The sequence below is a fragment of the Myotis brandtii genome, unplaced genomic scaffold (assembly GCF_000412655.1).
Source record: "Myotis brandtii unplaced genomic scaffold, ASM41265v1 scaffold399, whole genome shotgun sequence".
Classification (NCBI taxonomy): domain Eukaryota; kingdom Metazoa; phylum Chordata; class Mammalia; order Chiroptera; family Vespertilionidae; genus Myotis; species Myotis brandtii.
Window position 1 is genome coordinate 559,447 of NW_005365325.1, and position 26,126 is coordinate 585,572.

Genomic DNA, 26,126 nt, shown 5'->3' on the forward strand with positions numbered 1-26,126 from the left:
TTGACAAATGTTAATTCCTCCTCTTTAGTTGTTGAATGAATGAGTAAAACCCTTGTATTTTCTAGCTTAAAATAAGTTTTATCATATATATTTTTAAATTACAAAGTATCACCATATTATTGTTTATGTACTTACATCATACTTAGTGTACATTTTATACTTTTTATTTCCCTAAGCACTCTGTGAATGGAGGCAGTATAGCATTATTGCTAACAAAGATTTCTGAGTCAGAAAGAACTGACTTTAAGTCCAGATTCAACCATTTTCTATTTATGAAATCATGGAAAAGTTATTTTGACCTATTTCCTAAGCATGTATATACCAGTGTACCGGTAAAAATGCAGATTTTATAATCAAAGAAAACATGATAATTTCAAGAGAAACATCAAAAGTGCTTTATTCAAAGTAATGTCCATCGCTAGTTACACATTTCCCCCATCTTTCAGGTAATTTGTGGATACTGTCCCAATAGAACTTTTCTTGTTTTGAGGCAAACCATTCAGAGACCCAATTTTCCACTTCTTCGTACATTTTGAAGTGCTGCGCAGAAAGTGCGTGTGCCATCGATCAGAACAAGTGGTAATCTGAAGAAGCAAGGTCTGGTGAATACGGCTGGTAGGTTAATACTGCCCAGGAAAGATCTTTTAACGTATCTTTAACTGGTTTTGAAGTGTGTGATGGTGCGTTATCACGAAGCAAAATTACTTTGCCATGTCTTCTGGCCCGTTCTGGTTGTTTATGGTCAAAGTGTGGTTCAAATTGATTATTTGTTGTTGGTAGCGATCAGTATTAACAGTTAAACCTGGTTTTAGAAGCTCATAATAGACCACACCTTCCTGATCCCACCAAACGATCATTGTCTTCTCTCTCAAGCAATTTGGCCTTGCTGTCGATGTTGACGGTTGACCTGGGACAAACCATGATTTTGTGCATTTGGGATTCTCAAAATAAATCCACTTTTCATTGTCAGTCACAATTCGATGCAAAAAAGACTTTCTTTCATGCCGTTGAAGCAACATTTTACTGATGACTTTTCGGTTTTCCATTTGTCTTTCATTCAGTTGATGTGGCACCCATTTTCTTTCCTTTAAAATCTTCCCCATTGCTTGTAAACGATTGGAAATTGTTTGCTGAGCAACACTTAATCTTTCTGCAAGTTGTTTTTGAGTTTGACACGCATCTTCATCCAATAATGCTTGTAATTGTTGGTCTTCACACTTTTTCGGTTGACCTGGACGTTCTCTGTGTTTCACATCGAAATCATCACTTTTAAAGTGTTTAAACCAGCGTTCACAAGTATCTTGAGATGGAGCATGTTCACCATAAGCTTCCCGAAGTAGATGACAACTTTCAGCAGCACTTTTCTTCAAAGTAAAGTAATGAATTAAAACTTTCCACAAATGCTTTTTTTTGGCACAAAATTTGACATTTTTAAGCATAAAAATACCTATGATGTTAACACCTTCAGAAAATTTGACATATGTTTTGAAGCTTGTTGTCAATACAACAAAATAGCATACATATAAAATCGCATATATCAACATATGTGTAACTCCATCTATTGAAAAAAATCTGCATTATTAACTGGTACATCTGGTATTTTTATCTGGTTCAGTGAATGGCAAAAATTAGGCACCAGTAAAATCAATATAACCATTCAAACTTAATAAAAAAAAAATTAGTGATGCAGGTAGGACAAGTGGTATTCCCCCCACCTCAATTTTCATAGAAAGATATTTATTTTCACTGAGTCTAAGGAATTTGCCCAAGGTTAACAGTAGAACAAGATCCAGATTTTTAAAAAGTTCTCTATTAGCACTCTTTCCTTTGTAACACAAGAGGTAAAGTGAAGTAGACACAGAAGTTTTTTGAAGTAGTAAAGTAAAAAGGAAAAGAGATCTTTTGACTTAAGTTAATCCTGGCTCTAGCACTTCGTAGTTGAGCCTCAGATAAGTCTTTTCTGTGAATTCGGTATCTTGTTCTGGAAATGGACATATTTACTTTCACAGGTTAGATAACAAAGGTACAGCACACAGTACAGTGACTGACACAGAGCAGTCATTCATTAACAGTAGCTATTAACATTAAGCACCACTTTGGGTAAGTCTGTGGCCACAGACTAGATAGGGAACACCGTAACGAAGTGAAGAACTTCTTTTTGAAACAGATTTAATAAAAATAAATATGATAATCTTCACTAAATTCTTACATAATATTTCTGGAAAGGAGACTATAATTTTTAAGTCATTTCAGTTCATAACTTCCTGTCTATTAAATCTCCATTTGATAACTCATCTCACTTTGAAAATAATGGTTTAACAGTATGACAACAGATTCCATTAATTACCCTTTCTTGATCCAACTGCAATAGGAATAAAATTAAATATTCTTATCCTTTATATATTATTCATTGTCAAGTATTGTAATGTTCAGGGTTTTGTCTTAAAGTTAGTAGCATTATAACATAAGCATGTATTGGTTTAATATTTAAAACTCTTCACTGTAAAACTCAAATCGTAAGTTCTTTAAGTCATCTAAAATACATAAGAGTGTTTTATTTACAGCATTACTAGAAATAGAAAACCATAATAAATAAAATATTGGAAAACCAGTACTTATTTACTTTCTGAAAGAGCACTGTTTGCATTTAACACTGAAATAGCCTGATTTAGAACTATTTTACATTTTCTTGAAAGTAAAAACAGCAGGTATTATAAATTTGGTGTCCAGACTTTTTAAGTTGCAATTAAGAGTAAAAGCATGTCCAACAGTTACAAGACTGGGAAAAGAAGAAAACTATACCAAATAATATGAAACATATGCACAATTAAGGTTACATATTATATAGAAACTAATGTTTATTATTAGGATATGTACTTTTGACATTCATTCTTTCAAAGAATGTGGCAAATATGCATTCTATTAACCTTTGAAATAAAAATTGGGTCATTAACTTACCAGGGTTCTTCATTAAGAGTTGAAGATATTTTTTCTGGAAGAAAAAATCCATGCCATTTTGAAGCCTCTATTAATTCTCGTGGTATTTTTTTTGATGCATCATAATAGTGACCAAATTTTGAAGATGATACTGGTCCAGCCTATTAAGAAAATTCATATTTATTGATAAAGTTTCAAAAATTACTATTTATTTTGTCCAACACTCACCAAAATGCTGATATATTTATGCATTTTAATGTTAACAAGAAAAAGCTGGTATACATAGGCATTAAATTTCAAAGAAACAAATACAACAAACTTTATTTTTTAAAACTATATAGTTAGAAAGCAATCTTTCATCTCCCATGTTTCTTTACTTCTGGAGGTTCCCTAAGATTGACACACAAATTTAAAACCTCCTTAGCTTTTTTACTCTTCATTATAATTTCCTAAATTAAAAAAATTTAATACACATAAGTGTCAATCATTTTTGTTTAAATTCCAGGTTTTAATGACAAATATGTAGTAGCTAAGAATTGATGAGAACGTAAGCCAAATTAATTCATGGTGAGGGGACCAAAAGCTATTTAAGTACATTAAATTGAGCATCATTTTAAAACTAAATTATCACAAGACAATGTGTATATATATTCAACTTTACTTACAAGTTTAATGTTAAGCATATAGTATAAAATGTACTAGGGTGCTCCCGATGGGAAAAAAGCTCAGAAAGTATATATAAGCTAAAGTAAATCAGAAATCTGCCTTAATCATTAGTTAACTGACAATTCCTCTTTTGTGGCCTCTACTAACAATTTCTCCAAAAAATCATTTTTTCTTAAGAAACTCTACTGATGCTGAATTTATTTACATAGGAGAGTAAAATCCTAGTATTATGACATTATTCTTATATTGCTTTGAATGAACTCTGGGTTGATTTCTTTCACTCAGCACATATAAATATATACAACTCTATCCAAAGTTGAACTACTAACAGTTTCATATGGCAATAGTTTCTAATGAAATCTCTGAACTAAATTTACATAATTTCAACTGTCCTGAATGCTACAAAACAGACAAGTTTCAGAACATTCAACAAACTAGGTAGTTGAAGAGCTCTACACAGTAAGTTCTTAAATTATTTTACTAAGGAATTAACAATTTTGTAATTTAGATTAGAAATAGACATTTGCTTGACACTAGGTATTTGCATTTTTAAGACTTTAAGAATTTATATCCTTAACTAAATGCTTACAAACATTAAATTATACAGTAACAGAATAAAATTTTTTAAGGCTAATAGAAACATTATTCTCAGATTCAGTCTTTGGGTTTAGTGTTTATTTTCTAAATAAAATGATTGTTCATCCCTCCATAAGGTACTATTTATTTTCGTTAATGAAGGAGACCTATTAATTGGCCTTATCCAATTTTTCAATGTACTGATGTATGGTTCCCAAGAGATTTATCATGGAAGTATTTACCATGAAAGTACTGATAAATTATGTGACGTTAAAATTTGTTTCTTAAAAACAGGGTTTAAAGTTTTAAAATGTAAAGTTATTAGTCTAAAGCAATTTAAACAAGGTCTGTTCTTTGGCCTATAATCTATTCTTTATCCGGATTATAGTTCAGAATGTTTTTACTGCAATCTCTGCTAGAGCTCATCTTTTTATTGTGTAAGTCCAAGCCCCCTTAATGTTTTAGAAAGGCCTTGACTAACTGAACTTTGATCTGATGTCTTCATTGATAAAAACACCAGGTTGCCCATTTCAGATGCAAATCCCTCTAAGGCCCAATAGAATTTAGTAAAGACAGCAAAAAAGAAGAAACAAGAAGTTTCCAGGATCCTCTTTGAGAATCCTGGGGCACACTGGTGTCCTTAATCCACACTGCTGCATGGATTAAGGTAGGTGATAACCTTTCCAGATTCAAAAGAATAAGCAGAGTGCCTACAAACTGGGTGGAGACTAGGATTTGGTAATAATAAAACACCATGCAATAAAAGCTTGGTCTATGTCAGAAGCCTCTGAAAAGGCCTCAATGTACCACATTCCCAGGCCTAGTAGGGAAGCTTGCAAAAGCCTACCTGAATCAAATAAGCATGAATAATCTATTTTAGCAGGCTGGCCATGGGGAGAGAGAAAGAAAGAGAGACTTTTCTCTTCTTTTAAGTTTGAGTTAATAAATTTATTAGTGGCCTGAAGGTTCTTGAAGTCCTGTGAACTCAGAGAAATATGCTAAATTGTCAAGAAGCAAAATATGCTTTTTAAGTTGCCGATCTCTATTAATGTTTCTAATTATAATATTAATGTGATAGAGATCTCAGATTTGGATTGAATCAAGGCAGAAAATTGATTTCATGCTGTGACAGTTTACATATAGAACATATATAATTCATTAAAATGTAAAAGTAAATTTAGAAGCTTTTATTATAATTGTTACTATATTTTTAGAAATTAAGATTAGATATAAAAAAAATATTCACAAGGAAGAGACTAAAATTTTTATTACTGATGAAAACTTTAATCCTTCAGTAAAAAATGAAAGTGAAATATAAATATACTCTTCAAGAAAAAAACAATTTTGTAAGTTTTTTCTACCCAAGAGACCTAGCATTAACATATAATCAAATTTTTGAAATGCTGTGAACTCTTTTGAGGCCTCGAATTATAAAACAAAGACTCAGAATATTTCCTCTAAAAAAGATAACTAAACGCGTTAAATCTAATATTAATATTAATAGCAATATCCATGAAAAACTCTCAACTCTACGCACACAAAGATACATTTAAAAAAATCAAACTATCATCAGTAACTAGTCGGTTTACTCAATTTAATAAGAACATCTTGCTTTAGTTTACATTATGAAAACTACTGCACATTCATAAACTACCCATTAACTTATTAACTTTGGAAGAGAATAAATTGTAATGATTCAGTAAAAATTTCTGATGGGGGAGAGGGGAGGGCAGGCAAGAGGAGCAATTTCCCACCTCCAGTATGTCAGAAACGAAACTTTCAGAGAAAGCTGCACCACAAATAAGCAATCTAAATAAGACATTTTCTTAAGAATGTTACCATTTCTTCTTTCTCAGTATGGCATAACAGAAAGCAAGAATCCAAATGGTTACTAAACCATTTTGAGCCTCCGTTCAAGCACCAGAATTAGAGCTAATAACTATTTCACTGGGCTGTTATGAGAATCTAATGCAATACTGGCAATGAATATTCTGTAAGTTGTAAAGCATTATGTCAATATTGTTATTATTGTGTCGTGATCCATTAGTGATCAGAAGACTCGTCACTATCTTTTGTAAATTACATTACATTATTGAAAAAAGTATATGTGTTGTCATCCACAACATGCATCTATCACAGGACTTCTGGGGCTTAATCACTAAGATGGAAAACCAAAGTGTAATGAAGATTGAACATAATAAACCTCTAATACACTGTCATAAATTGCTGGAGCCATTTGTTGGCATTTGCAGTAGAGTTCTACAGTACTGAAGAAATTAAGTCTCAGAATATGCTGTAGGCAAGCTATTCTTAGGGTGAGGAGAGAATAGGGCTTGATGATTGGACTGTAAAGAGGACATATGCATTTAGGAGACAAAATTAAAGGTCAAGGGAAGAGGTTTTATTTATTTATTTTTTTAATTTTTGTGTTAATCCTCACCTGAGGATATTTTTTCCATGGATCTTTAGGGAGAGAGTAGAAGGGAGGGAGGAGAGGTGGAAGAGAGACTGGTTGCCTCCCACACTGGACCCCTGCTGGTCAAGGGTCTAGCCTGCAACCAAAGTACATGCCCTTGACCAGAATCTGGGACCCTTCAGTCCATAGGCTGATGCTCTATCCACTGAGCCAAACCAGCTAGGGTAGAAGCAGGACTTTTTAAAACTACACAACCCTCTACATGAAAGTGCTTGCTTAATGCTTTGCTGAACTATTGTTATTTAGTTGTGCATATTCTTGTCCTTTTTAGTATTCCCTAAATGAGAATATGACTATACTCTTTTTTTAAAATATATTTTATTGATTTTTTTACAGAGAGCAATGGAGAGGGATAGAGAGTTAGAAACATCGATGAGAGAGAAACATCAATCAGCTGCCTCCTGCACACTCCCCACTTGGTATGTGCCCGCAACCAAGGTACATGCCCTTGACCGGAATTGAACCTGGGACCCTTGAGTCTGCAGGCCAATGCTCTATCCACTGAGCCAAACCGGTAGGGCATGACTACACTCTTAATACTTCACAACAACTTATAGTAAAAAGCATATCTGATAATTGACACAGCTAGTTTTGGACTACTTATTTAATCTTTTACTCATAATAGTGTTAACTATATTTTGCCCAAGCAAAATCCAGAAAACCCTGGGTTTTGTTGTTATTGTTTTTAAACAGAAAATGTCACAGTAAGGTCTGGATTTATATAGTACACTAGAGGCCCAGTGCATGAAATTCGTGCATGGGTAGGGTCCCTAGCGGCTGCCAGATGCAGGCCAGGGTCTCCCTTCCCCGGCTGCCTGCTGCCATCGGGGCATTCTTTCATTCCGTGCCACCCCCTGGTGGTCACCGCACGTCATAGCGAGCAATCGAACTCCTGGTCAGTCGAACTCCCGAGGGGACACTTTGCATATTAGGCTTTTATATATATAGATGATGATGAGTGATCACTAATTATCAGTCGTGGCAAATCACCACATACAAAATTTCTGTGACAAGCAAATATACATGCTAGTAACATTTCAAAGAAAAGCAAAGAAGCCAGAAGATGATTTCTATATTCTAAACTTGACAGAACTTAAGTTGTAAATATAAACGTAAGTTTCACCACTGACTATAAATTCAAAATAAGCTGTTGTTGTTTTATTTGTATTAATTAATGCAACTTAATGAAGTTTCCCCATTTAATTTATATAACAAATTCACTCATGTATTCAACCAATAACTATTGAGCACCCACTGTATGCCAGTAGGACAAAATAATCAAAGTTCCTTTTTCTCAATGAGCTCACATTCTGGTAGTGGAGACAGATGCTGTATTTATTATAAACTAGAGGCCTGGTGCATGAAATTCGTGCATGGGAGGTGGGGGGTGCTCAGCCAGGCTTGACCCTCTCGTAATCTGCCTGCTACCTTATTGCCCCTAACCACTCACCTGCCTGCCTGATTGCACCTAACCACTCTGCCTGCTTGCCTGGTCCCCCCTCACCACTCGCCTGCCTGCCTGATCACCCCTAACCACTCTGCATGCCTGCCTGATTGCCCCTAAGCACTTGCCTGCTTGCCTGATTGCCCCTAACTGCCTCTGCCTCGGCCCCTACTGCTGCAGCTTCATTCAGAAGGACTTCCGGAATGACGTCGGAAGCTCGTTCGGCTGTCCGGACTAATTAGCATATTATGCTTTTATTATTATAGATGCCCTGAAGAAACATTTGGCAGTGAAAGAAGATGAGAGAGAGAGAGAGAGAGAGAGAGAGAGAGAGAGAGAGAGAGAGCGCTTTTATTTTACATGGAATGACAAAGGAAGGCATTCCTGATCAAATGATATTTGGGGAGACTGGAAGAAAATGGGAGAAAAAGTCATCTAGTGAAGACCATTGCATGAAGGGCACATTTTAAAAATATACATGTATTTTATTGACTTCAGAGAGGAAGGGAGAGATAGAAACATCAATGATGAGAGGGAATCACTGATTGACTGCCTCCTGCACATCAGACCGAGCCCGCAACCCAGGCATGTGCCCTTGACTGGAATTAAAACTTGGGACCGAACGAGTCCGCAGGCTTACTTTGGGTGGTGAACACAAATATACTGATGATGAATTACAAAATTGTACACCTGAAACCAATATGATTTTATTAACCAATGTCACCCCAGTAAATTCAATAAAAATTTTAAAAAAATATAGTAAATGGCTTTGCTAGTTCACTTACTCTGGCTTGCAGCCCTAGAATAAAAGATTCCATATGGAGACTATGGAAAAAATGAAATAATCTATTTTGGCTTAAAAAGAAACCCAATTTGCTATAATTTTAATATTAAGAAATATGTCATCTTGATCAAATATGCTATAAATGAAATATCTAGTTATTTAAATAAACAAATATACATTGTATTGCACTTTAACAGTTGTACAACAAGAGATCCCATAAAATGAAAACAAATTCATTTGCAAATTTTAGAAATGCATAGTTTGTATGCTGACTTGCCTCCATCTTAGGTAACAGCTGATAACGCCAAGCTATTTTCATCTTATTGTTAAATTCTGATGTTTCATCATTATGTACATCTTCACCAAGTTCTTTTTTACAATTATCATCAAGTAATGGTGCAGGAAGTCCCTAAGAAAACAGAATAACACATTATTGAGCATGTGTGGCAAAAAAAATTGACCATTTTCTTAAATAATGATATTAGCAATATTAGAATTTTCTAATGTATTAAAACTTGATGTCTTAAAATTGGTTCAAGCATAAAGTCATAACAAAAATAAATCTAAAACAGAGAAAAGGGGTAAATATAATATAAAATGTGCAGTTTAAATTTTTAGTAATGAACTGGAATTTAAAGAAAATATTCCAATTTTTATACTAACCAAAATCAACTGCTGTTGCAACAAAAGGCTGTGGTCATATTTTAAACTTATACACTTAAAGCAAAGTCTCAAATTAGCACTTATGTATTACATGTAATTATTGTTATATTTGCCATAAGGTAAAAATAAAGCTTGTGCGCAATCTGTTTACTGGTTTGTAATTCCAGAATTCAAAAATTCATTCACCGAAATAATGGGTGAAAAAATAACTAAGAATAAAGACATTTATTTTGCCCATTTCAAATATTAGTTTTGCACCTGCAAGCTTATGCTTCTTCTTTAAAAAAAAAAAAGAAGAGTTTAAAAATCTGTGCTTAAATGAAGAGACGATGGATTCCAATTTTACCTGGTTTTTGGGTAGCTGACCTACTGAGTGACTACAGAAAACATAATGAAAACAATTTTTTTTTTAAGAAACACACATACACACAACAACAACAACAATTTTTTTGGTGAGCGAAAAGGTACTATAGAAATAATGCAAAGAAAAAAGAACATAAGTTTCTTGGAGAAAGAAAGCCCATGCAATAATTGTATCTTTTCTTAGCCAGAATCGTAAAGATAATGTTAGGCTGGCTTAGTAAACATGATCTTGTGCTAATGGTCTAAATTTCAACCTTTACTTTTCAAGGTCAGATGTATTTATACTTAGAATCAAGTTAACTAATCAGCTGGACAATGCATTAAGCATCATATATGGTAGTCAATTCCTAAAAGACATCCAATTAGATTCACATTTTAATTTATGACAGCATTAGAAACTAGTTATATTATGTAAGCTCTGAATCCATTGTTCCTAGAGTAGTATTAGTATTTTACAAAATATAAAGTAACTTTGTTTTCTGATGGAAGTAAATATTTCTAAGATGTACAGTACAATATGGCATAGTGGTTATGAATTTGAACTCTGCAACAAGACTGTTTGGGCCCAAATCTTGACTTTACTATTTGCACTAGTAGCTTTGTGTCAATGGTTATGCTGAACACCTACTGGACTTCTCTGTGTCTCCATTTATTATCTGAAGAATAGGAAAAAAAGTATTTACTTCAATGCATTGTTGTAAGGAAAAATGAATTAAAAATGTAAAATATAGAGAATGGTGCATGCCACATATTAAGCACTCAAGTAATGTTCGATTATATGAATTCAGTCAAATAACTGTCTTAACCAATACTCAGGACCACACATTTTGACTGTCAATACCAGTTACTAATATAAATATTTGGGTTAACAATTTTTTTCATCCCAGGGACACAATTATAACTACGACAAAAGAATAAAGTAAAAAAAGCCAACCTCTCCCACAATAGTCATTAATGACATTCACAGCATATACTTATGTGTATACATACATAGATATGTTAGACAAATACTTCCATAAAAGCAGTATATGATAAAATGCTATTAATAATTTTGTACTTTAATTTATAAAACAAAAATGAAGTAAAAGTGAAAGAATTGTTGAACTGATAAATGATTCTTTGCTTCAAGCGACATTAACATATTCTCCAGTAAGTTTAGAAATGAGATTATGAAGCCTATTAAGATGTAGGAGTCACTAGGTTCCTTTTTCTTTTTTTAATCTTTATTGTTGAAAGTATTACATATATCCTCCTTTTTGCCCCATTGACTCCCTCCAGCCAGCCCCCACTCCAGGCTTTCACTACCCTATTGTCTGTGCCCATGTGTTATGCATATATGTACACAAGTTCTTTGGCTGATCACCTTCCACCCACGCACCCTCCCTGGCCTTCTCTCCGAGATTCCGTGCTCTCTTCTGTGCTTCCATGTCTCTGGATCCACTCCATTCATCAGTTTATTTTGTTAAGTAGCTTCCACATAGGAGTGAGATTATGTGATATAAAAACATATAAAAAAGAAAACGATAACCTATTAACCAACTAACCAGAAATAATAACTCTGAACATATTTGAGTATTTCCCTCCAGCCTTTTACATATATTTTTAAAAATGTATATTAACTATTTGCCTATTAGAACATATAGTATTTGAATTCTATAATTATGATACTGTGAGCATTTCCACCTTTTTGTTTGAAGTAAGATTTTCAATGGCTGCATATTGTATTAAATAGCTTAATTAACATTCAACTGATCATTTCCTACTGTTGAACCTTTAGGTTGTCTGCAGTCCAAGAATAATATAATAAACATTGTTTATAATATATCCTTTGCATCTCAAATTATTTTCTCTGAGATACATAAACATTTAGAAAATAATAGAGAAAAATATGAAACAATCCAGTTTCTACTACTTGGCTTTAACAAACCTCAACAACTGGGATACCTGAAAAGCAAACCAGTAATTGCAGCAAGCAAGGAGTAACACTCTTGTGTGTAAACAGGAAAATTTGTTGAAAGTCTTTAAAAGAAACAATAAGACCCCGGGACCCTCCATTTCCCCACAGAGCCAGGATACTCCTCCTCCCCGACTGTGCAAGAGAAATGGAGAGGTCAAGTCGGACAAACTCTGGAAGCAGGAGCACGACAGAGGGCAAGGGTGAGACATCATGTGTAAGACAAGGAACACTAAAATCCTCAGGCAGAAGGGCAAGGCAGCTTCCCCTTACCATACACACAGACTCAGCTGACTCCCACTGCTAAACTCTCAGAAGGCCAGAAGCTCTCCTTACGCAGGGCAGGCAGGAGATTGGGAGATTAGAAGATTCCTCCCTGGGGAAACTGACAAAATTAAGAGAAAATACCTTTAGAGAGACTCCACTAGCTAATCCCAACCCCTAGAACTGTGAGAAAACAAATCTGTGTTTAAGTGACCCAGTCTATGGTATTTTGCAATGGCAGCCCAAGATGACCAAGAGGGATTCTAGTACTAAAAAAATGGCTACTGCTGTAACAAATACCTAAAAATATGAAAGTGGTTTTGGAATTGGATAATTCCAAAGGCTGGAAGAGTTTTGATATGCAAGCTAGAAGTTAGAGAAGTTAAGGGCGATTCTGGTGAAGTCTCAGATGGAAATGAGGAACATATTATTGAAAACGGGAGGAAAAGGAGGAATATATTATTGAAAACATTATGAAGTGACAAAGAACTTGGCTGACTTGTGTTCTAGTGTTTTGTAGAAAGTACTGCTTGGAAGTGATGAAAATGGATTTTAGCTGAGGAGACTTCTAAGCCAAGTTTTGAAGGAACAGCATGGTTCCTCCTAAGTGCTTTGGGTAAAATGCAAAAAGAGAGAAATGAATTAACAAAGAAATTTCAGCAAAAAGGAAACAGAACTTTAATTGGAAAAATCTTAGCTTATCCATATTGCAAAAAATGAAAAAGCTTGTTCTGAAGGAACAGTAAGGTTATGGCTGAACAACCATTTGATAAAGAGATCATGGGTGTGAAACGTGGATTAAAGCAGCCATCTCAGCAGAATCCAGGAATAGAGATGGAATTACACTGGTACAGACACTGACAGTTTAAACTAAAGAGAACACACAAGGCAGAATGGAATTAAGGAGAAAGCTGTTGAACTTTTTGGATTTTTAAGGACCCCAAATGTGATCAGAGGTCCTTGGAGCTGCCACTCCCATGACAAGTTTGCAAAAGAAAAAAGATAGAAGACTTAAAAATACCCGATTTCATAAAAAGGCCAAGAGACATATGAAAACATGCTCAAAGTCACTAATCATCCGAGAGGTGCAAATCAAAACAACAATGAGATACTGTATGACACCTGTCAGAATGGCTATCATCAACAAATCAACAAACGACAAGTGCTGGAGAGGATGTGGAGAAAATGGAACCCTTGTGGAAATGCAGGCTGGTGCAGCCACTGTGGAAAACAGTATGGAGTTTCCTCAAATGGAACTCCCATTTGACCCAGTAATCCCACTTCTAGGAATATATCCCAAGAAACTAGAAACACATATCAGAAAGGATATATGCACCCCTATGTTCATAGCAGCACAATTTACAATAGCTAAGATTTGGAAACAGTCTAAGTGTCCATCAGCAGATGAGTGGATTAAAAAACTGTGGTACATCTACACAACGGAATACTACGCTGCTGTAAAAAAGAAGGAACTTTTACCATTTACAACAGCACGGATGGACAGGGAGAACATTATACTAAGCAAAATAAGCCAGTCAGAGAAAGATAAATACCACATGATCTCACTCATTTGTGGAATACAATCAACAACATACACTGATGAGCAAAAATAGATCCAGAGACAGAGAAGCATTGAACAGACTGTCAAACCTCAGAGGGAAGGCAGAGAAGGGTGTGTATATGTTGTGGGGGAAGAGATTAACCAAAGGACTTGTATGCATGCATACTAGTATAAGCATTACCAATGGACACAGACAATATGGGGTGAAGGCATGTGCTGGGGTGAAGGCATGTGCTGGGGGTGGGAGTGGCCGGGAGAGGTCAATGGGAGGAAAAGGAGACATATGTAATACTTTAAACAATACAGAATTAAAATAATAATATAAACATAATGGAAAAATAAAACCATGTATTGTGAGCCAACTGCATTCCAGGCACTGTTACCCTGCCACTTAGTTGTATGTTCACTTTACTTTCACTAAATCACAGAAAACTAGAGGTATTTTTATTTGGAAAAAAAAATTTAATGTGAGCCACAAATGTGAGCCACATGTTTAATTTCTAAAAGCTACATTTAAAATGTAAAAAAACAGGAGAAATTAATTTTAATGTGTTTATATTTTCTTTAGACTGATTAACAAAAATATATTAACATATAATCACAATTAAAATTATTGAAGTATTTTATAATTTTATACTAAAAAAATACCTGGTTTCAAGACATTATAAAAGTAGAAAAATGAAGTTCATGAAAGATAAACATGATTTAATGGAACAGAACAGTTGAGAAAGACACCCACATATTCAGTTAATAGATTTTCTACATTGGTGCCAAGGCAATTCAATAGGGAAAGAATAACAACAAATTTTCAAAAAATGACAAAGTAGGAAATCTTAGTGGCTTTGGGGTACTGAAGGGGTCAGCAAATTATAGCCTGTAAGTCAAAGTCAGCCAGCTACCTGTTTTGTAAATAAAGTTTTATTGGACCACAGTCATGCCCATTTGTTTAGGAATTGTCTATGGCTGTTTTAGTGATACAAGAACTGAGTAGTTGTAATAAAGACCATATGGCCTGCGAAGCCAAAAATATTTACTGTCTAGCCCTTTATAACACACTGTATTGTTGTCATATTCTTGTTTTCTAAAAGAAAGAATATCAGATTTTTGGTTATTTCCTGCAATGTGGTGCTTAGAGTTTCCATATATTGGGTAGCAAGGATCAGGAATTAAAAAAATAAAAAGCAGGCTTCATAAATTCTATATAGAAAGTAGGCTTGGAAATATAAAATTTCTCTACCTCTTTTAATTAATTGAATCAGGTTAGAAAAGTAACATAATAAAGAAACTGACCCTACTTTCAGACAAAAAGAACTATTTATTCTACTTAAAAAAAACCCATATGAAATAAAATTATTACAAACTTGTAATACTAAAATATACCCCAGTATTTAAGTATATTTATTTTTTCATCAGAAACATTTATCCTTATCCATTAGATGCTGCAAATATATTTGTTCCCTTTCAATTCAAGCCATTCTTTGCCTACTGCTATATTAGTTTGTGATCTTTGCTTTGGCAGATGCACAAGCAAAATCTGATTCCAACAGTTTGACCCTTCTCACTTTTTATGTTCTCTAGGGCATAATAAAACCCAAGATACAATCCCTCAGCAGTTAATGAAGCCTAACCTCCCACCTCTTAATTACCAATGCATTACACCAACTATAGGCATCATACTCCTCTCTAAGCTATTTTACAATTCAGCAGAAGTACTACTGAGCTATTATGTAGCAACATAATCCATGCAGCATGAGAAATCCTTCTTAAAATCTTTTGATCCTTGCAGGTTTTGGTAACTGTATAATTAATACTACTTAAGCATTATCCATGAATCAACAAGTGTATTATATTGTGTAAGTATATTACTTTGTTGATTTTGAGTGGGTTTTTTTTGTTTGTTTTTGGGGGAGGGGGGATATTTATTTTCTGAAAGATAAACAAATCCAAAGATATTATTATCAAAATGTGAATACAAAGTACACCAAATATCCAACCTGAGTATCCATATATTAAAAGTATGTCTGCCCTTCACATTATCTCTAGTTAAATATTTAAAAATATATGATCTCCCTTATATGTGGAATCTAATGAATAAAACAAACTGACAAACAAAATAGATCCAGAGACAAGGAAGCATGCAACAGACTGAGGATCCTCAAGGGAAGGGGAGTGGGGGGAGGACAGAGATCAACCAAAAAACTTACATGTATACATGTGTAACCCATTGACACAGAAAGGCCTGGGGAGGGGACAGGAGTGGGGGGAAGGGAGTCAATGGGGAGAAAAAAGGGGACATTTGTAATACTTTCAATAAAAAAGATATATTTAATTTTAAAAAAAGTATATGGGAGAAAGGCGACTTCAATTGTTAAAACACTGGGAAATGTAGATGACATGGAAATCCAGAGTATAGGTGATGCTACATAAAGACATTTTTAAAAAATATATATATTTTGATTTTTTACAGAGAGGAATGGAGAGGGATAGAGAGTTAGAAACATCGATGAGAGAGAAACATTGATCAGCTGCCTCCTGCACACTCCCTACTGGGTATGTGCCCACAACCAAGGTACATGCCCTTGACCGGAATCGAACCTGGGACCCTTCAGTCCGCAGGCCGATGCTCTAGCCACTGAGCCAAACCGATGGCCATAAAGACATTTTTAAAAGTCATACATTTTGAGTAGACTAAATTATCCACAAATTCACTGGTATTAGCAGGTTTAGTGGTGAGATCATGTGCAATGATCGTCTTTAGTAAATGTTTACTGTATAAGGGTGTAGAGTAACCGGTTTTTAACAAAATATGATATATGAAAATCTATATTAAATAAACAGGTTATGCAATAATTTGAGTTACAGACGGATTCTTATCTTGGCATAGGATTCTTACAAAATTCCTTTAAGTACTAATTGACCTTATTGACTATAAACTAATTTATAAAAGCCTGATATAACTAAAACATTTCTAAATATAATTATATTAGGATAGTGACAATAATCTTATAATTATTTATTAAATTCAGGTAATAAAATTTTTACATTGTTGGAAAAGATATATTCTAAAGTTTCAGGAATATCTACTGTCAAAGAAATCTCAATTAGAAATCAAATTCGGCATTTATCTTCATTTAAGAGATCCTGATCAGTTAAACCCTGGCTCAGGAACACATAAGCGACTGGTTTTGTCTGATGTCATATTCTTTTATTTTTCCAGAATAAATCCAGCTTATGGAAAATGTCACAAACAAAAATCCTTAGGGTATTGTGGAGTACTAAATGAAATTGGATATCCCTTTATTTTTATTAAATTTCAAAATTACAGCCTGTAGTACATTAGGTGTCAATAGAACAAAACTGATTCTTTCTGCTCATTGAGTCCTGAATAAAGACATAAAACTGATTTTCTTTAATTCTATAGCACTCTGTATATTGTAATCTGTTTTAAGAATACAAAGGTAAGAAGTTTCACTTCATAGTCTCAGCTCTACTTTCTACTTCCAATTCATCTTCAGTTTAATACTCTCTACCTTGTTTCTGAAATCTAGCACTGTCTTTTAGCTACACACGCACATAAATAACACAACTGAAGTAAGAATATTTTATAAAAATGTAGCACATTTCAAATGCTTCTGAGTTCATTACTATTCCAGAATATTAAAAGATGGATGTGGTGAGCTAAGGCCACTTTCTGCAACTGCTTATCATTTTTTGTTAAACAAAAGTTAACGTTTCAGGAAAGAAAGACTGGCCACTGAAGAATCATCCCAACACTAGTTGGAGAAGTAGCCCTGCCTTCTTTGAGTTTGTCACACCGCAAAGTTATCCTTCTGTACTGTCTGCTTAATCTATGACCCTTGGTGGTGTGCTGCCTTCTTTTCATGGTATCCTTTAATATTTCATTTACAGGGATAATATGTTAATTTGGGAGCTGATGAAAAAGTATTTCTTTTTACTTTTAATGATTCTGGTTTTCTGAATTTCAAGTCATGTAATTCAAAAGGATTGAATATTTTCTTCTAACTACTTTTTTTTTTGGTAAAAGTATTTAGAAGAAAAATGAACTCTACTTCTAATATTCTCAATTCTGGCCTTTATGGCTTATTTTCAAAGAATGATAAAGTGCTATATAATAGTGCTAAGATTTTAACATTTCTTCTGAGCATAACAATAACCATCAAGTACAATTCATTTTTTGATGAGCTTGAAATAAAATTTTTGAAAGTGATGTGTGTGATTTAGAAAGCAAACCTTCCAGATATTTTAAATTTGGAACTCTGGAATGAGGTAGCTAGGTATTATCCCTATCTTAATATGAAAGGTTAAGTGACTTGTGCAAGATCCTGCCACTAGTTAAGTAGCAACACAGAAATTAAAATCTAAGCCCAGATCCCATATATATTTCACCTTCTTGAGGATAAATATTACAGAATATGGAATTTTTACTACATGACTTAAGTTACCTTTCTGCATGCAAAAGCCCTTTTTTTGTTGGCCGATGCACAAACATCAAATACAAATGTGTGTTTATTTTAATGTTATATCAGAGATGGTTTTCACAAGCTAGTGACAGAGAATTGGGTTTACTTTCCTTTATACTTTTAACTTTCATTCCTGTTGGAAAATAAGGCACATGCCCTCTTTTAAAAGCTGGCTACAAATGTAGGTCGCTGGAAGTAGTATTGAGCCTTTGCAAGCTTCTTCTTAGTCTTTTTAGATTGCCAAAGAAGCTCTAATTGTAGCTGCCAGAGAAGAATTTCAAATTTTAAATAAGCTCTCAGGAGTGGCAAGGGGTGGGAGCTAGCACTTCAGAATTATATGCATTGAAAAGTGTATGTTCTGATAATTTTCTGAACAAATAAATTGTTGACAAACAAATGAAGGGAACATACACCGATTACAACTCTGCCTTCAAAGGGCTTGTCTAATATTTGTCCTTATACTGTGGACAGATCGTATACAGTGACAAAATAGTTTTGATAGGAAATACAATAAATAGTATACAGGCTAAAAAATTAAAAATGCATGGAAAAATGTGTTATGTTATTGAGCATGCAACAAAGCTTGCAAAGTAGAATGACAGAAGGGCCAGAATTATTTTTTATTATTTTAACATGATGTATTAAAGCTACAACTTTGGAAGTAAGTATAACAAAAACAACAAAAAACATTAAAGAATATATCTGGCCAACCAAAAAGTGTTTCTTTAACTTCATTCTTACAGCTATTTCAATTTTTGGCAGAACACAAAAAACAAGATAGATCTGAGATACTTTTGTATTCTATTTACTCAGAAAGACCAGACTGTACTTTAATGACTAAGAGCAAACAAATGATCACTCCCTGGATTCAGAATTCTAATTTTTGCTCCATGATCAGTAATTTGAAGATGAAGAGCAAACACAGACTTAATCTTGACACCAAATTAACAGAAGGAAAAGAAACTTTTTTAATAGAAATTAAAACTTTACATTGTTTATCAAATAATACTGCTACAACTAATTCTAAATCAACTGGTATCTGTGATCTCATTTATAATCAAAGAATCCAATAAAGCAAAAGATATGTGGTACAATGAATAAGATCTTAACAAATGAGTTCAGTATTTGAGTAAAAGGTTGATATTTTGGGAAATAAAAGAATGCTTTCAAATTATTAAAATAGAATTTTAATTTTTACTTATGGATTTAAAGTCCATAAAATAATTCTGAAGATGATAGTCTTAATTTTCATATTTCATTCCTAAATATCTTGTTACACTAATTCATCAAATATGATATGGTTCATTGTAAATGAATTGTTACTTATTCCATGACATATGGGTGGCGGCCTTGATCCCCGGTAGAGGGCATGCAGGAGGCAGCCGAGCGATGTTCTGTTCTCACATCAATGTTTTTCTCTTTCAAACTCAAGAAACTATTCTTCCAAAAAGAGGAAACTATCTGCTTAAATAAATTTGATACTTTTAAGAGAAAAAAAATGCATGTAGGAATCCATTAGTGCAGTGGTTCTCAACCTTCTGGCCCTTTAAATACAGTGTCTCATGTTGTGACCCAACCATAAAATTATTTTCGTTGCTACTTCATAACTGTAATGTTGCTACTGTTATGAATCATAATGTAAATAGCTGATATTCAGGATGGTCTTAGGCGAACCCTGTGAAAGGGTCGTTTGACCACCAAAGGGGTCGCGACCCACAGGTTGAGAACCGCTGGATTAGTGCATATAAACATAGTTTGTATATGTACAAACATTATCTTTTTTATATATATAAATAATGTTTTCATAAAATATTCAAGATGCAATACTGAATATATAGAATACAATCTAATCTATACCTGTAATATATCAGCAGGTTCTTCTTTTGCAGATGCGACCAATGAAGTATGCCCAGCGACGATTCCTTCTGCCAGGAAATACTTGAAGAGCAAAGGAGAATAAGTATTATATTTATCCTCTTCTGTAAAAAAGAAAAAAATAATATAATCAGAATCCTACCAAATACCACGAACAAGCAGGTGTTTTTATAATTTTTCTCTTTAAAACAATTATAGGAGGTGGGGCGATAATTATGTTTTCCTAAGGTACAGTTAGATAGGCTAAACAGCGGTTCTCAACCTGTGGGTCACGACCCCTTAGGCGGTGGAACGACCCTTTCACAGGGGTCGCCTAAGACCATCCTGCATATCAGATATTTACATTACGATTCATAACAGTAGCAACATTACAATTATGAAGTAGCAACGAAAATAATTTTATGGTTGGGTCACAACATGAGACACTGTATTTAAAGGGCCAGAAGGTTGAGAACCACTGAGAGATACTCTTATTTTGAAGTAGATACTCTTCGTCTTCCTGACTTTTATAAAAATCATTCTCCATCTACTACACCACCTCCGCTAGCCACAAAATTTAGAGGGTTATGCATGTGAGATTTGCAAATTTGCTGCTCCTTTTGAAGGTATGCTTTTCCCAATCTGAGAGCAGAAATTTTGTACTATAAAAAGCTAACGTCTATTGACTTGAAGTGTCAGAGAACAGAACTAAGGCTGAGGATTATAGAAAGTGTAAGCCCAAAATCCGAGTATGTATTTTGTACAAATATTTGGCCATTGAGTAAACTTTGTGATTCCAATGACCAATCTTGTGTGACCAGGCTGAAAAGGCAACATTGAAGGGTACAAAAACTGAACAGAGATATCTGCTGCATAGTATACTAAAATGAATTAATAATTTAAGCCCAGGCAAGCTAACTACCTATTAAAGCAAAAAACTAGTAATCTTCAGAAGAACATAATAAAATTCAAAATCATTACAATGTTATTATTTACAATATACAGATTTCAACCAAAAATTACTGAATATGATCCAGACTAAGGAAAACACACTCCAAAGAAACTGATTCCAAATGGGCTCAAAAGTGGGATTTAAAAGAAAAAGACTTCAGCCCTGACTGGTGTTCTTGGTGGTGAGAGCATCAGCCCGCACACCGAAAGGTTCGCAGGTTTGATTCCAGTCAAGGGCATGTACTTGGCCTCAGTCAGGGCACATGCAGGAGGCAACCAAATGATGTGTCTTTCTCACACTGACGTTTCTCTCACTCTCTTTCTTTTTCACTCTCCCCCCTCCCACTCTATAAAAAGCAATGGAAAAAATACCCTATGGTGAGGATTAACAACAAAAAAATACTTCAAAACAGCTATTATAAATATGTTCAAATAATTAAAGAAAAATGAATACAAAGTATTAAAAACATATGGTATGAAACAGCGATCAGACTATCAATCCCCAGAGGGAAAGTAGGGGAGGGTGGGGGTAAGGGGAAGAGATCAACCAAAGGACTTGTATGCATGCAAACCAATAGACATGGACAACAGGGGATGAAAGCATGAGTGGGAGGGGGGAGGTTAGGGGTTAATGGGGAGGGGTTTGGACACACTTGTAATACCTTAACCAATAAAGAAATTAAAGATTTAAAAATAAATAAATAAGTAAATAATTTTGAACCTTAAAAAAAAAAACAAACCCCAAACATATGGTATCAATAAGTAAACAGAAAAAAATCAACAGAGAAATGAAAACTATAAAAATGAAGTAGACAGAAAATTTTTACCTTAAAATTATGGTTCTTTAAATAAAAAATTTACTTGATGATCTCATGAGTAGATTAAAGATAGAAGAAAAAACAACACATGAAGGCAGATCAGCAGAAATTATGCAATCTGAAGAACATAGAAAATTGAACAGAACTCGAGACATGTGGAGCATGTGTTTAATTGGAGTCCTAGACACTGAGACAGAAAGAAGCAGAAACAATATTTAAAGAAGTGATGGCCAAAACTTCCCCAACTTTGATGAAATTATTCAGTTACAGATCCAAGAAGCACAGGAAACCTTTACTAGGATAAATGCAAAGAAACCAAATCTAAGAACATCATAATTTTGGAAGCAGAAGGGGAAAATGGTATGAGATAAAGGGGTACAACAATACAATTAACAAATGATTTGTCATCAGAAACAATGAAGGCCAGAAGAAATGGTAATTATATATTCAAAGAGTTGAAAAACAAATCCAATTTAACCAAAAGTTGTAAATTCACAAAATACATTAAAAAATTGAGGTCAGCCCTGGCCAGCTGGCTTGGGTTGAGCATCATCCCATACACCAAAGACTGTGGGTTTGATTCCCAGTCAGGGAACATACCTAGACTGCAGGTATGATTTCCAGTCAGAGCGCAAATGGGAGGCAGCCCAGCCATGTTTCTCTCACATTGATGTTTCTTTCTCTCTCTCTTTCTCCCTTCCTCTCTCTAAACATATTCTCAGGTGAGAATTAACAAAAAATTGAGGTGAAAACTGAGGCAATTCATCAACAGCTGACTTGTACTATAGATCATTAAAAGGTAAAGGAAAATGACACAACATGGTAACTTATATTTATAGGAAGGAAAAAATAATACAAATTGATGGGAAATTATAAAACACTGCGATTGTGTATTATGTATTTATACACAGATATGTATGTACAGTATGTCCTCGGGTTATGTTGGAGACCCCTTCCTACGGCGCGATGTAACGAGATTTTCGCCCTAAGTCGTAACCCACCTACATAAGCACCTACGTCACTCACATGGAGCACATGCACAGCAGTAATGAAGTGAAACAGTAAAAAAAAAAATTTAAAAGAAAGATAACAATTCCTGACCTTTACTTGTGGTAAATAAATAATAAAAAACATAAAGCACATATGTACAGACGTCAAAATGATGGAACTTTTTTTTTTTTTTATAAATACTGTAAATGGGAGATGGCGAGGTAACAACGAAATGACATACGTTGGGTCCGACATAACCTGAGGACTGTCTGTATGTGGATAAATTATTTTTACTTTGAATTTCATAAAAAATACAACTGTTTAAAGGAAAATTGACAGAACTCAGAAAATGTAAATTATATTTGGCGATTTTATTATACACATCATAGTAATTGACAGAACTGAAGAAAAAAAACGTTTAAAAAATAGAAAATCTGAACAACCTCATCAATCACCTTAATCTGATTGCATCATACAGTTCCAGAATACAATATACAAAAAGTTCTGAGGAGCAGCTAGCTAATTCCCTCAAACCCTCCCAGACCCAGATTAGATAACCGTATTTTTGGAAAAGCCTTTCTCGAGGCTGGATGAGATGATCACATGCTTCAGACAGCATCTTGTTAACTCCTATTATAGCCTTTAATACACATCATTGAAATTTCCCCACCAAGCTACAAGATCCTCATGGCAGAGAACACTTCCCAATGGTATATCCCTAGTATTGGACACATAGTGTATATCTAGTAAATATTTGTAGAATTAATTAAGGGAAACAAACAACAAACAAAAATCTACCTTTGTCTTATAAATCAGCCAGATCTACTGTAGTTTGCTGAAAACACACCATAACACACACACACACACACACACACACACACACTCACTCGATCTCCCTCTCTCTCTCTAATAGTTATCAACTATATTTTTTCATACTCCTTTGAGGCACAAAAAACTAACAGGAGGAACATCACCTATTTAGGGATTAGCAAAAACACTATGCTCTTCAAGCTGAAAATTACCAATTTTGTGAAACAAATTTTGAAGTTGTATAATAAGCATTTAATTAATCTATTTAGTGAATCCCCTTAACACTGGGCAAGCAAAAATGATAATGATGTGACGGAACTGCCAAAAAGCAAATGTGGTTCTGGCCAGAATTAATAGTCTAATTCCTAGGTTGAGAGAGCTGATTGTCCTCATCTATTCTAGTAGTCAACCAGACTGACAATAATATATTTCACTTGGGTATTTACATAAACTAAAGTATCTTCAGAATGGTGTGAGCAGGATGGTCAAGGGACCTGAAAGCATGAGAAATGAGATATTTAGCTTGAAGAAAAAGAGACCTAAGGGATGCAAGGGAGCTGTCCTTAAATATTTGACAGGCTGTCATATGGAAATGGAATTACACTTGTTCATTAGGCCCCCAAGGGGTAGACTGAAGCCAGAGGATAGAAAGAAGAGGAGTATCAATTTCTCCTTATATCAAAGTCTAAATGAGCTGCTCCTATCATTTCACTGGGACTATGAAAGTCAACAATGACTTTCTAATTATCTATTTTCCTGACACTTTTAAATCTTTATCTTATTTCATTTGTTTATTGCAGGTATTGCTGTGGACAATTTTCCCCGGTTAAGACACTTCTTGTTCTCAGTGTCACTATTTCTTTAGCCATTCTTTATATATATATACATATATATATACACACACACACACACACACATATATATATACACATATATATATAAAGTTTATATAGAGCTCTCAATTCTTTATATAAATATGAAGTGTTTTTATTTATTCTTTCCAGTCACTACTTTCCACTATGCTATGAAAATCTTTTCTCATCTCTTAATGATACCTAGAGCTGATTCCTTGATTTTCTCACCACCAATTTCAGTTATTAAAACTTGGAACAGTTGCCCTGGTCGGTGTGGCTCAGTTGGTTGGGCATCATCTGTGCCTGTTCAATTCCTGGTCAGGGCACATGCCTGGGTTTCAGGTTTAATCCCTGATAGGGAGCCTGGAGGAGGCAGCTAAGCGATGTTTACATATGTATGCAAAGCTTACATACAAGATCTGCACAATAGCATTGTTAGTAATAGAAAAAAAGGAATTAACCTAAATGATTTAAATAATAGCATATCCATACAATGAAATCCTATGCTGTTAAGAATAAAGTATATCTATATGAATGAACAAGGACTTTTCTCTAAGATGTATTAAATGGAAAAGGCAAAGGTGCTAAATACTCCCAAGTATATTTCTTACGTAGAAATATTTAAATGGGCTACCAGGGCAGTATTGTCTCTGGGTTTGGGACTGAGGAACTGCAAGAACAACTTATTTTTTTTCTATATATCCTTTTGTATGTTATGTATTTATTTATTTATATAAAAACTGTAAGTTATTTTTTCCATAAAGTCCTTCAAGTATTTTTTATGTATAATAAAGATAAATTTTAAAATATGGGACAGATATCATCATTTCTAGAATTCTAGTATAGGTCATTCTAAATGTGGAATATTGTATTCCGTTCTGGATTCAGCTGAAGAGACAATGCTAGACTAGATGTGACAAGAAAAAAACCAGGATGAAAACCAAGATACATAAAAACTAATTTAACAATCTATGTCTATTTAGTTTGAATAAGATTTTAGATGTTAAAACAGTTATTTTCAAATATTTTAAGAATATCATGTGAAAGAGTAGATAAATTCTGTATTATTAATACAGAGGGCAAAACTAGGAACGAAAATCAGTTATAAGTAGATGGAGTAAACATTAAGAAAAGGAACTTTCTAATAAATCATAGTATTTTCAACAACAAACATTGCTTTGTGAAGTAGTGAGTTCTTTTAACTAGATAATTTGTACTCAAATTGTGTTTGATATCTGTCAAGGATTATGGAAAAGTGATTGGTGGCTAGATGGGAGCTTTGATGTAACTGCCAAGGTTTATTTCATTTCCACAATTCTCCAATCTAAACTAAAAAACGTAAGGGAAATGGTATTATGAATGTATATTTAAATAAGAACCATTGTACTTTTAAAGATAAACAAAAATACGATTTATCAGTTTGTTACTTTTCTTTCAATAAGAAGACAATAATGATAAAAATCTGAGATATATACAATGAACTTGTTAGCACATCAACTTCTTAATCACGCTGATAATCTCACTCTAACTATGAGATTCTCCAGAAAAATCAATTGGCATTAATTCTAGTCTTTTTTTAAAAAAATGAAGGACAGTGCCCTGTGAACATTTCTAAGAGCTACATTATCAGATATACTTGCCTAATTTATTTCAAGTTCAGATCAAAGTTTAAATTTAAAT

General features: G+C 34.0%; 1 protein-coding gene across 3 annotated transcripts in view; it reads right to left on the reverse strand.

The window, feature by feature from the left end:
* The window catches only part of ELP4 (elongator acetyltransferase complex subunit 4), a 183,111-nt gene that overhangs the window by 148,666 nt on the left and 8,319 nt on the right, over positions 1–26,126 (reverse strand). For all 3 annotated transcript variants that reach the window (XM_005873067.2, XM_005873068.2, XM_014545207.1), the window contains exons 3-5: positions 20,027–20,148; positions 9,161–9,292; positions 2,959–3,098 (exon numbers count right to left, since the gene is read on the reverse strand). In XM_005873067.2, coding sequence (XP_005873129.1) covers positions 2,959–3,098; positions 9,161–9,292; positions 20,027–20,148 — 394 coding nt within the window. The remainder of the gene's footprint in view (positions 1–2,958; positions 3,099–9,160; positions 9,293–20,026; positions 20,149–26,126) is intronic.